This window comes from Macaca fascicularis, chromosome 8 (genome assembly GCF_037993035.2).
Source record: "Macaca fascicularis isolate 582-1 chromosome 8, T2T-MFA8v1.1".
NCBI classification, from domain to species: domain Eukaryota; kingdom Metazoa; phylum Chordata; class Mammalia; order Primates; family Cercopithecidae; genus Macaca; species Macaca fascicularis.
The window spans coordinates 57816624-57829835 of NC_088382.1; the positions used below are offsets into that span (position 1 = coordinate 57816624).

The 13212-nt window shown below is 41.3% G+C and overlaps 1 protein-coding gene across 4 annotated transcripts in view; it reads right to left on the minus strand.

The window, feature by feature from the left end:
- Positions 1-13212, minus strand: part of PRKDC (protein kinase, DNA-activated, catalytic subunit) — a 189532-nt gene that overhangs the window by 158810 nt on the left and 17510 nt on the right. For all 4 annotated transcript variants that reach the window (XM_005563282.4, XM_005563280.4, XM_005563281.4 and 1 more), the window contains exons 11-19: positions 11246-11392; positions 7767-7931; positions 7146-7314; positions 6432-6481; positions 5395-5520; positions 4454-4606; positions 2285-2400; positions 1456-1615; positions 688-774 (exon numbers count right to left, since the gene is read on the minus strand). In XM_005563282.4, coding sequence (XP_005563339.3) covers positions 688-774; positions 1456-1615; positions 2285-2400; positions 4454-4606; positions 5395-5520; positions 6432-6481; positions 7146-7314; positions 7767-7931; positions 11246-11392 — 1173 coding nt within the window. The remainder of the gene's footprint in view (positions 1-687; positions 775-1455; positions 1616-2284; positions 2401-4453; positions 4607-5394; positions 5521-6431; positions 6482-7145; positions 7315-7766; positions 7932-11245; positions 11393-13212) is intronic.

The window sequence follows — 13212 nt, forward strand, 5'->3', positions numbered from 1 at the left end:
TGATCCACCCACCTTGGCCTCCCAAAGTGCTAGGATTAAAGGCTTGAGCCACCATGCCTGAATGAGGGACTTTTGAAGCAAAATAACTTCCTCTACTAGTTTTTTTAGGACCTCACTCCCACTCTAGATTTAGCAAACACACTTTTGTTTTTATTTTTATTTATTTATTTATTTGAGACACAGTCTCGCTCTGTTTCCCAGGCTGGAGTGCAGTGGCACTATCTTGGCTCACTGCAACCTCCATCTCCCAGGTTCAAGCAATTCTCCTCCCCCAGTCTCCTGACCCGACACAATTCTTTTTTTTTTTTGAGACAGAGTCTCACTGTGTCGCCCAGGCTGGAGCAGTGGCACAATCTCAGGTCACTGCAACCTCTGCCTCCGGGGTTCAAGTGGTTCTCCTGCCTCAGCCTCCTGAGGAGCTGGGATTACAGGCGTGCACCACCACGCCAGAATAATTTTTGTATTTTTAGTAGAGACGTGGTTTCATTACGTTGGTCAGGCTAGTCTCAAACTCCTGACCTTGTGATCCGCCCACCTCAGCCTCCCAAAGTGCTGGGATTAGGGCATGAGCCACCACACCCAGCCCCAATTCTTAAAATAATTATTTATGATCACTAGGATTTTTTCAATAAACATTCATTTAAAAATAGTTCATGATAACACTAAAATAAATCATTTAAAAATTACCTCTTTGCCAAATTTCACAAATAAAGCAAAGCAAGAATGCTTTTCTGGGTCTTCAGGAGAGTGTTTCAGACTCTTTGGACTAACTCCCTGTCAAAAAAACAGCAAGTTAGTACACTGAACAAGAATCAGGAGACTGTATCCTAATCCAGTGGTTCCCAGCCTGTCTTCAGAGGGGTGAATCCATTTCAAGTTACCAACATCCAATGAAGACAGGAGAGAGAATCAACTCTGCAGACATTTCAAGGCACAGGCCAGTCAGAACAAGAGGAGGGAAGGTGGCGGCTAGTGAGAAGCCATGGACACAACTAAGTCCATTCCCTCTTTCTCATCTCACCCTGTAATTCCCAGGTGGGCTCATCACGTGACTGACTGAAGCGTCCAGAATGCTAATCCAGTTGTTCTCAAACTTCACTAGGTGCCAGAATCACCTGGTAGCTCCTAGCACAGGTGGCAGAGCCCTGCCCCCAGGGTTTCTGATGCAGGAAGCAATGCTCAAGGCTGCTGGTCCTGGGACCACACTTTGAAAGGCCTTGTTAATCTTACATAATTAGCCAGGGCAAAAAATTAGCATCAGGGCAAAAAATGCTGCTAGCTTTTTAGAGTGCTATCCAACTGCCAGCCACTCACATATCAATTTTTTAAAACACATATAATAAAATTAGTAGACTTTAAAACTGCATAGGCCACAATCACATATTTTATGATACATTTATATAAACTCATAACCTAAAAAAATGCAAGATTCAACGTCCTGCAAAAAAGACTCACCTCGAAATATTTTATTTTCTTGGCATTTCTTACTGTAATAGAAAGCAATTTGTAGAAACCACTGATGAGGGGCAACCTTGTAGACTGTAAAATTAATTCATATGAAAATGAGTACACCCATGGTTCAAAAAATTCTGCTTGTTTCTCAGGGAGAATCTCTCTGTAAAAACAAATTAGAAATCGAAGGTAGAAATTTTTATCATACTGATCTTAAAATTATAAGGGACACAAATAACTAAGCTACAATTCCATTGCATAACATTTTCAGGTATCCTAAAATGTTTAGTTATATCTATAATCCATTTTTCTCTACCTGAGGATCTTTTAAACATAAAAAATAATGAAAACTGTAAGCTAGGACACTTACATACATTTTTAAAAATCTATATAATCGATTATAAAGTTTGTCTTTTATTATTTCTTTTCTTTTTTTTTTTTTTGAGATGGAGTCTCGCTCTGTGGCCCAGGCTAGAGTGCTGTGGCGCAATCTCGGCTCACTGCAAGCTCTGCCTCCCAGGTTCACGCCATTCTCCTGCCTCAGCCTCCCAAGTAGCTGGGACTACAGATGCCCGCCACTATGCCCAGCTAATTTTTTATATTTTTAGTAGAGACCGGGTTTCACTGTGTTAGCAGGTGAAACCGGATGATCTCGATCTCCTGACCTCGTGATCTGCCCACCTCGGCCTCCCAAAGTGCTGGGATTATAGGCGTGAGCCATTGCGCCCGGCCTATTATTTCATTTCTTGTATCTACATAAGGGATTTCCTATATTACAGCCAATAAGTAACAATCATTTTCATTCTTAAATAATTAGAATTTTACAAAATACCTGCAAAATTCCACCAGGTTAATGAAAGCCGAAAAATCTTTAGGTTTAGCCGGATGCAAGTTAGCCGCTGGATCTGAAGTCGGGATCATCCAAACACCAGGAGCCTCATCTCCGTTCTTAAAGAGTAATTGTAGCAAAGAAACATTGTACCATTCAATCACCAATCACTCAACAAATAACTTTCCAACTGACTTCATGGTCAAGGCCTGATGCTATGAAGAAAGAATGCAACAGCAAGAAAGACCAAGATGGGTGCTCAAGAGCTATGGTCTGATAAGAAGTGCAGGACTTGCAGAAAGCGTTAACCAAAAGGACTCTCGGGAAGTGATGAGAGAATGGGACAAATAGAAAAATGCCAAGGGTGGGCAGCACTTCTTGAGGGAGCTAGCAGTAATGCCTTGACAGAGACAGATTTTTAACAGGTGACCTAGAGATTTCAAGTGAAGAAACAGAGAAATAGAGGAATTATTAACAGTATTAAGAAAGATAAATGAAAAATATGGTGTTTTGGAAGTGCACGAAGATCAGTTTTAAACATGCTAAGTTTGTGTCACCAAATTTGTGTTACCAAACACAACTGTGTATTCAAATTAAAATGTTGCACAAGTAGCTAGAAATAGACAGCAGAAACCAATAAGGGAGGAGGAGGCTGGAGATCAAACACATCTGGGAAGTGCTAACAGGTGGTTGTTGATCTGTTGGAACCAAGTTGGAAGGGCAGGGAACAGAGGAGAAAGGGAAGCCACTGAAGATAGCAATGAACACACACGTGTTCTAAAATGCAGGTCTGTCAGCTGACACAGTTCGAGGAAGTCCCTTTGGGCAAGTTTTTTTTTTTAATAAAATTATTTTAGACATATGCAAAGCACAAGAGCAATAAAGCACACATCAATGTTACTACCTATCATTCAGCATGAAAAAGAGAATACTGCAAGTACAACAAAGCTGATGTGACCACGGGTTTGCACCATTTTCCCTTCATGTTTCCTCTGCACATTCTCCCCATTACCTCTTGTCTAACTTCTCAGGACTGCAGGGGAGGTACTGACACATGAACTCGAATCAGCACAATCTAGTCTGAAACAATCACTGCAGTCGAAAGCAAGTGAGATGCCTCCCCAGGATCTCAGTTCTTTCTCGTCAGCCTAATTACCATGGAGTCCAGTTACCACCAATGCCTCAGACAAGAGCAGGGCAGCTCCAGGCTGGTGGCCTTAAGCCATGACTTACCCTTTTTTTTCTGAGACAGAGTCTCGCTCTGTCACCTAGGCTGTAGCACAGTGGCACCATCTCGGCTCACTGCGAGCTCTGCCTCTGGGGTTCACGCCATTCTCCTGCCTCTGCCTCCTGAGTAGCTGGGATTAGGGCGCCCGCCGCCACACCTGGCTAATTTTTTTTTTTGAGACAGTCTCTGTCGCCCAGGCTGGAGTGCAGTAGCGTGATCTCGGCTCAATGCAAGCTCCGCCTCCTGGGTTCATGCCATTCTCCTGCCTCAGCCTCCCAAGTAGATGGGACTACAGGTGCCCGCCACCATGCCTGCCTAATTTTTTGTATTTTTAGTAGAGACAGGGCTTCACCGTGTTAGCCAGGATGGTCCCGATCTCCTGACCTTGTGATCCACCCACCTCAGCCTCCCAAAGTGCTGGGATTACAGGTGTGAGCCACCGCACCAGGCCTAAGCCACGACGTATCTTTAATCCAGGCTAGGAAAATTATGTGCAAAAAAAAGGGAGGGCATTTTCTTATTTCTCTTCCTATTATCTATACTCTTCTATCTCAGGAACACATTTAACACCTTGTACCACAAGTTTCCTTAACTATAAACAAGAGCAACCCCAGGTTTCCCTATCCTACACAAAGTCATTTCTACATAAGATTTCTGTCACTGTTTACTATTGCTAAGGAATAAGAAACAAATGAGCCTAGTAAATAACTTTTACAAAAAAAAAAATTAACATACATAAATTACTTTTTGAACCATCTAGTAATAACATTTTCTATACAATAGGTTATATCCAACAGAAATGCATCAATGGCACATAATAATCCTGAAGAACCAAATTTCCTCCAGTCCTCCTCTACAAATGTGCTATTATCCCCTAAATATTTATATGCAAAGACAGTTGATACAAAAATGATGAAAAATTACTACTAATAAAAATTTCTAACCTCTTGTTCCCCAACAGTCTGTGTTTGTAGTGTAAGATCCAATTTCTCAACAATCTTCAAAACGGATTTTACAAATTCATCATAAAGTAAATGATTCAGACTTTCACTGGAGGAATTCACAGAGAAAAATGCTTCATCTGCTAAAATAGAATCCTTTAAATAAAAAAAAAAACAATAAACTTCAAAATCTTGTGCAAAAAAGTATTAGTATGAGTATTTTATAAACATTAAGACACATATACAGATATATTTGCCGATTTGGGTATTATGGAAACAGTGATGATAAACTGTAGCAGATTTACCTGGAAGTTTTCAAGTTGCAAGTTACCTTCCTAAATTATTATAATAGCATTATTTCAGTCAGATATCATTTATCCAGTCATGTAACAAATACTTACTCTGTATATAGTGGTAAGTGAGAAGATTTAGGCAAATCCTTGTCAAAGCATTTACCCCAATTAATTTGTGGATGTGTATGCATAAACACAAATATGTGTAATATGCATCTACAGACACTATGTCTGTGTACATGTAAGGACATGCACGTATACTTATGTGCATACATAATATGCACACATATACAAACATACACATATATACATATATACAAATACATATATATCCATCCTCAGACTGGACCTGTTAGGAGGAACAGCTTAGCATGAGCTGTACCATCTCGCTATTTAAAATTAAAATAAGGACGCAGCAACAGTAACTAATGAATGTTAAAGGAATTCTATGTCTGTGTTTCTTTCAATTCATTTATTTCTACTCTCATTCTAACTTCCTGATTCATAGCTTTAATTTTTTATTTTTGAAGTACAGTTTTAAATTTTTGAAAGTTAGTAAAATATAATTCTGATATGTCTTATGTCTAAACTATGAAGACTAATAATAGAGGAAGTGAGGTACATTTATGGCTTTCAAATGGTAAACATTACCATCATCTGGTCAGAGGTCAGGAGATGTCTGAAGAGATCCACGTAGTCTTTGTATGTGGGCACCTTCCATTTGCCAGTTCTGACTTCCCCTGAAGCACGGTAGTCTTCAGATTCAGACTCGGGGCCCTGGTCAGAAAGACAGCATGACAATGTGTAATGACGGATTCTCAGAAGCAGCACTACTGCCAGAACATGCTGGTTTTCGGAATTTTCTAAATTAAACTGCCACCCGTAGGAGACCATATAATTAAGGAAGACACTGTATTATAAAAGCATAATTTAAAAAGCTGAGGTCAGGTGCGGTGGCTCATACCTGTAATCCCAGCACTCTGGGAGGCCAAGGTGGGTGGATCACCTGAGGTCAAGAGCTCGAAACCAGCCTGGCTGACATGGCAAAATGTCTCTACTCTAAACACAAAAATTAGCTGGGCAAGGTGGCGGTCGCCTGTAATCCCAGCTACTCGGGAGGTTAAGGCAGGAGAATCGCTTGAACCTTGGAGGGGAAGGCTGCAGTGAGCCAAGATTGCGCCACTGCACTCCAGCCTGAATGATAGAGCGAGACTCTGTCTCAAAAAATAAACAAATAAATAAAAAGCTGAAAAATACGTGATTCTTCTGTGACTAAAACTGTGATATACCAAGAAGTATTTCAATACAATATCCACTGAATGTGCTATAATAATCTTGCTTTCGTACACAGTTCCATCTTTCATCTCATCATATGTCCTATAATTTCTGGGAACTAAGATACGCCTCCCTCAGCAATCTGTCCTAGAGTTTCAAGAGAGAAAACATTTTCTGGTTTACGAAAATGTATAAAACCTAAAGTTATGCTTAAAGATGTTTCATACCTTAGAAGTGTATTTGCCTAACAAAATACAGAGGCATTATGTCCTATGCTTTTCAAAATGTAAGGCATTGCTAATAACTAAGAAAAGAACGGCCACTTTTGCAAAATTATATTCGAAAACCTCAGCAACATTCCTAACTTTCAGTGATAACAGATTAATTTTCTAAACATTAAATTCAGAATTTACCTTTGGAAGGACCACTGGTTTAGAACATATTCTGATTAAACCCTGATGCACTGAAAAAAGAAAAAAAAAACAAAAATGAAGGAAACACTGAAAAATAGAATCAAACGCTCAAAAAAAAAAAAAAAACCAGTCATTTTATTTTGGAACCCAACTTTACCTCTCAATTTATTTTCTAAGTTCATTAACAGCTTTAATTTTAAAACTTAAAATTATTGGCCAGGCGCGGTGGCTCGTGCCTGTAATCCCAACACTTTGGGAGGTCGAGGCAGGGGGATCAAAAGGTCAGGAGTTCAAGACCAGCCTAGCCAATATGGTGAAACCCTGTCTCTACTAAAACTACAAAAATTAGCCAGGCGTGGTGGCAGGCGCCTGTAAGTCCCAGCTACTCTGGAGGGTGAGGCAAGAGAATCACTTGAACCCAGGAGGCAGAGATTGCAGTGAACCAAGATTCCACCACTGCACTCCAGCCTGGGAGACAGAGCGAGACTCCTGTCTCCAAAAATAAAGAAAAAAAACCCAAAGACGTAAAACTATTAAAATTCAGAGGTAATAGGATGAAAAAAGGATGAGATTTTGGTCTACCAAAATTTAGGAGTTCATCAAAAGTTGTATCAAAGATACAAAAGAATTTGGTAAACAGATTCTCTTTACCTATATCAAATAATGTGTTAATTATCCAACATTACTCATAAAAACAATAAATTGCAAACTTACCCACAGTACTAATGCAATTCCTGAGAACTGGCCCTTTTGCTGCCAAAGCTAGGAACACCTTCACTATGGCTCTGCAACACACCAACTGCATTTTTGGACTGTACTGTGGGAAACTGTCTATCTGCATCACCACAAGGTGCTCCAGAACTGGAGTATACACCTCAGGAACCTACCGGAAATAATTAGCAAACCGTGAGTTAGAGGAGGGAATCAATGAATACAGGAATAATACAAATATTCTAAGTAATTACAACCGAATTAGACACTTGTTTAAAAAAAACATGGTTTGTCATCTAACCTGCTGCTTAACATTTATTACTGTGATTGCCTTAAAAAAAAAAAAAAACACACACACAGTAAAAATTGTCTTGAGGTGCAATTCTATCCCAAGCAACAATTCCAAATCTTTCAGAAAGATGGCAAGAGAAACAAATTTTTTTTTCCTGTTCTGGATAACAAAAAATCAAGTTTCATGACAATAATTGTATTGCCACAAAATACTAACTAAAACTGTCACATTGTTCCCAACAGTGCCTACACTAAATGTATTGTATGACTCCATCAAGTTATTTGAAGAAATGAAGATTAAATACTTAAAACTGTGCTGTTTAGTTCACTTACTGTGTCAAGGTACAGCAAGACACTAGCAACAGACTGGAGGAAGCTCGGCATCTGATAAACACGGTCGTCACCAGTGTCTGTCTGGGTGAGGAACATCTGCTTGCAACGCTGAATGAGCTCAACATACATGAAGTCAACATCTTTTGCGTTTATAACTTTGCAGGGCTTTAGAAAAGGGAAAACATAAGTTTTCATCAATCTTATCAAGATCAAAATAACGATATTTAAGGTGTCATGTTAAGCCATGTGATTATAAACACAAGTTTAATAAGGCTTTTTTTTTTTTTTTTTTTGAGATGAACTTTTGCTCTTGTCCAGGCTGGAGTGCAATGGCATGATCTCGGCTCACCACAACCTCCACTTCCCGGGTTCAAGTGATTCTCCCACCTCAGCCTCCCGAATAGCTGGGATTACAGGCATAAGCCACCATGCCTGGCTAATTTTTTTTTCTTTTTTTGTATTGTTAAGTAGAAACAGGGTTTCTCCATGTTGCTCAGGCTGGTCTCGAACTCCTGACCTCAGGTGATCTGCCCACCTCAGCCTCCCAAAGTGCTCGGATTACAGGCGTGAGCCATAAGCTTTTTAATTAAGAAGAAATACAGATATAAAATACAGTATCTGCCCAGGTACAGTGGCCCATGCCTGTAATCCCAGCACTTTGGGAGGCCAAGGCGGGCAGATCACCTGAGGTCACGAGTTCAAGACCAGCCTGGCCACCATGGTGAAACCTCATCTCTAAAAACACACACACACACACACAAAAATTAGCCACGTGTGGTGGCGCACAACTGTAATCCCAGCTACTCAAGAGGCTGAGACATGAGAATCGCTTGAACCCGGGAAGTGGAGGTTGAAGTGAGCTGAGATCGCACCACTGCACTCCAGCCTGGGCAACAGTGAGGTTTCACCTCAATAAATAAATAAATAAAATATGGTATCTCATTATAAAGATGCTTTGTATAATAATATGTAGTCACATTTTCAATACTTATTCACACAGGAAGCATTTATTGGTTGTCAGCTATGTTCTAGGCACTGTTTAGACAGTGGGTACTGAGGACAAATGAAAGGCAGTCCTTGCCCCCAAGGCTGTCCATCTACAGGAGAGGCCAGGAGTCCATACATGACTGGAAGATGCTCCATGTCACGCTCCACACCACACCAGAGACATTTTTTCAAACTCACAAATGTGCTAATGCAATTGCTCAATTTCAGACTTTTCTAAGGCTTCTTTTCCAGGACTTCTGAATCCAGTCCAGACTCCCAGAGGATCTGATGGTGCACCTCGTTTCCCCTTTCCTGTCTATCATGCTCTAGCCACAGGGACAAGCTCAAGTGGGGGTAGATCACTGCGTAAAGGGAAAATCCCATGCGATCTTTTAGCTCAGAGCCTTCTGCCATTCTGTTTCTTCTGCCCTAAGCATATTTAAAGAAGGCAACAGAGACAAATGGAGATGAAGATTAAGAAAATGGGAATGGCTAGGCACGGTGGCTTACAGCTATAAGCCCAGTGCTTTGGGGACTGAGGCAGGAGGTTCGCTTGAAGCCAGGAGTTCAAGACCAGCCTGTGTAACAAAGTGAGATATCATCTCTACAAAAGATTAAAAAATTTACTGGGCATGGTGGCTCATGCCTGTGGTCCCAGCTACTCGGGAAGTTAAGGCAGGAGGATCGCTTAGCCCTAGAAGTCAGGGCTGCAGTGAGTTATGATTGTACCGCTACACTCCAGCCTGAGAGGCAAAAAAGAAAAAGAAAAGAAAAAGGGAGAGGCCAGGAGCGGTGGCTCATGCCTGTAATCCCAGCACTTTGGGAGGCCAAGGTGGGCAGCTGACCTGAGGTCGGGAGTTCAGGACCAGCCTCACCAACATGGAGAAACCCCGTCTCTACTAAAAATACAAAAATAAAATAGCCAGGCATGGTGGTGCATGCCTGTAATCTCAGCACTCGGGAGGCTGAGGCAGGAGAATTGCTCGAACCCGCGAGGTGAAGGTTGTGGTGAGCCGAGGTCATGCCATTGCACTCCAGACTGGGCAACAAGAGCGAAACTCCAACTCAAAAATTTAAAAAAAAAAAAAAAAGAAAGAAGAAAAAAAAGGGAGAGATTATAGGAAGAAAAAGGAATTTAGTTGTCTTTTCTACAAAGCAGAAGTCATAGAGTTCCACTAAGAAGAAATAACTAGGGTTATTCTTAACATTTTTCTTTAAAAAAATTTTTAAAGAGAGATAGTGTCTTCGTTGCCCACATTGGAGTACAGTGGCTCGATCATAACTCACTGCCACCTCTGCCTCCTGAGTTCAAGAGATTCTCCTGCCTCAGTCTCCCAAGCAATTGGGATTACAGGTGCACGCCACCACACCCGGCTAATTTTTGTATTTTTAGTAGAGAGAGGGCTTTATCACTTTGGCCAGGCTGGTCTCAAACCCCTGACCTCAGGTGATCTGCCCGCCTCAGCCCCGCAAGGTGGTGAGATTACAGGTGTGGGCTGCCACACCTAGCTAATATTCTTAAATATATCTCTTTCTGTCATATAAACTTTTTTTTTTTTTAACTTCTCTTTCTAAAACTGAGTGAAATCGGGCCGGGCGCGGTGGCTCAAGCCTGTAATCCCAGCACTTTGGGAGGCCGAGGCGGGCGGATCACAAGGTCAGGAGATCGAGACCACTGTGAAACCCCGTCTCTACTAAAAATACAAAAAATTAGCCGGGCGCGGTGGCGGGCGCCTGTAGTCCCAGCTACTCAGGAGGCTGAGGCAGGAGAACGGCGGGAACCCGGGAGGCGGAGCTTGCAGTGAGCGGAGATCGCGCCACTGCACTCCAGCCTGGGCAACAGCGTGAGACTCCGTCTCAAAAAAAAAAAAAAAACTGAGTGAAATCAACTACAATTTTACTTTAGGAATAAGGAGCAGCATAGTATAGAGGGGAAACGTGTTTCTACTCTTCACGCTTGGACTTATGCCTTGGTTCTGTCAATTCTGAGTCTCTTAACAAGTTTCCTAATTTCTCTGGGTCTCGGTTTGCTAATCTGTAAAACAGAGTAATACTCAGCTCCTAAGGGTTAGGAGAATTTGAGATAAACACATATAAAGAATTCTAGTACATAGTAGACAGTGAAGGAATCTTAACTGTTAATAAACAACACTAATACAGTGACCCTCACGATATGTGGGAGGGATTGGTTCCAGGCCTCCTCAGTATACCTAAATCCATGCATACTCAAGTCCCACAGTCACTCTGTGGAAGCCTCATATACAAAAAGTCAGCCCTCTATATAAGTTTCAAATCCAGCACACACTGTATTTTTGATCTGTATGGCAGAAAAACATCTGCATGTAAGTGGACCTGTGCAGTTCACGCCCACGTTATTCAAGGGTCTGCTGTATTGTTGCAAGTATTAGACACTACTCAAAATGCAATAAATTAGATTCCTTTAAACAATCACGTGAAACCAAGACAAAATAGAGTAAGTTAATGAGACATACTCCTGCAAAAAGTCCATATCCACGGATAGCAATAGATAACTCCTTGTTGTTCGAATCCACATTTCTGATGATTCCATAAAACTGCTCCATAAAGTACTGCAGTTTACTTTTATGCATTTCTGCATTTTTCGCCACCATATTAGAAACCTGCAAATACATAATATTTTGAAATATTTAATAGCAATGGAATCTTTACAAATACGGAAAAACTAGAACTGTTTAGATGCTACTAATGTACTATTATAGTCACACGCAATTGCTTTAAATCATAAAGACCCTTTGCTTCCATTTTGCTTAGTCTCTATCAGGTTCAGAAAAGTGTCTTAAATAAGGTTATGTGATACATTTTTCCTAGAGAAGGGACTAAGAGACCGAGGATACGCCTAAGCCTGAAAAGAAAAAAAAAACAGGTTTTGAAGTAAGATTATCTGAGGAAGCAAAGAGCAGTCTTTAGAGCTCACCTGTCACCCACACAGTAAAAGAGAGTTGTCAGGGGACCAGTGATTTCAGACGTCATCAATAAATACAGTTCAGAACAATCAGAATGACAAGACATCTCAGTTTTCAAAAAAATAAGCTACAAACTATAAAGCACAAATCAAGTGATGCAAGGGGAAAATGTCGTCTGAGAAGCAAATAGATCATTATTTACCAAACCAAGAGACAAGAGCCTAAATGCAAGAACTAATACAGGTATTCAGAGAGCATTCTCCATTTCAGCACAAAGACTGTCCAGAATAAGAATGGAAGGAATCTATCTAGACAATTATCAAAGACAGAAAAAAAAACCCACCTTCGGCCGGGCGCAGTGGCTCAAGCCTGTAATCCCAGCACTTTGGGAGGCCGAGACGGGTGGATCACGAGGTCAGGAGATGGAGACCATCCTGGCTAACACGGTGAAACCCCGTCTCTACTAAAAAATACAAAAAAAAAACTAGCCAGGCGAGGTGGCGGGCGCCTGTAGTCCCAGCTACTCGAGAGGCTGAGGGAGAAGAATGGCGTGAACCTGGGAGGCAGACCTTGCAGTGAGCTGCGATCCGACCACTGAACTCCAGCCTGGGCGACAGAGCGAGACTCTGTCTCAAAAAAAAAAAAAAACCCACCTTCCATTGCCAATTTATCCATACACTTCCCAATCCCCCTAAAGCCACTAGGTCTTAGGGCGTGACCTTCGGGAACTTTGCTCCCTACTTGTTTTAGAAGAATGAAACATTGTATATACTGTTTCATAATTTACTTCTTCACAAAACATATTATAAATGTTTCTCAAGAAGTAAACAAACAACAATATCATTTTACTTAACTACAGAATACCAAATATTATATACGATAATGTGTAACCACCTAAACACTGCTAATTTTCTGTTATTGTATTCCCAGTAAGCATGTTTTTAATGCATCTTTATTCAACTATTTCCTGTATATAATATTAAAGACTCGAAAATAATTATTCAACAGTAGCAGAGGACAGATTAAAACATTATGGCTCATAAATATCATTATATATTACACTGCCACTGAAAATTAATCATACAGATGTCGGCCGGGCGCAGTAGCTCACACCTGTCATCCCAGCACTTTGGGAGGCCAAGAAGGGTGGATTACCTGAGGTCAGCCTGGCCAACATGCTGAAACCCTGTCTCTAATAAAAATACAAGGTCGGGCGTGGTGGCTCAGGCCTGTAATCCCAGCACTTTGGGAGGCCGAGACGGGTGGATCACGAGGTCAGGAGATCGAGACCATCCTGGCTAACACAGTGAAACCCCATCTCTACTAAAAAATACAAAAATGTAGCCAGGCGAGGTGGCGGGCGCCTGTAGTCCCAGCTACTCGGGAGGCTGAGGCAGTAGAATAGCGTAAACTCAGGAGGCGGAGCTTGCAGTGAGCTGAGATCCGGCCACTGCACTCCAGCCTGGGCGATAGAGCGAGACTCCGTCACAAAAAAAAAAAATACAAAAATTATCCAG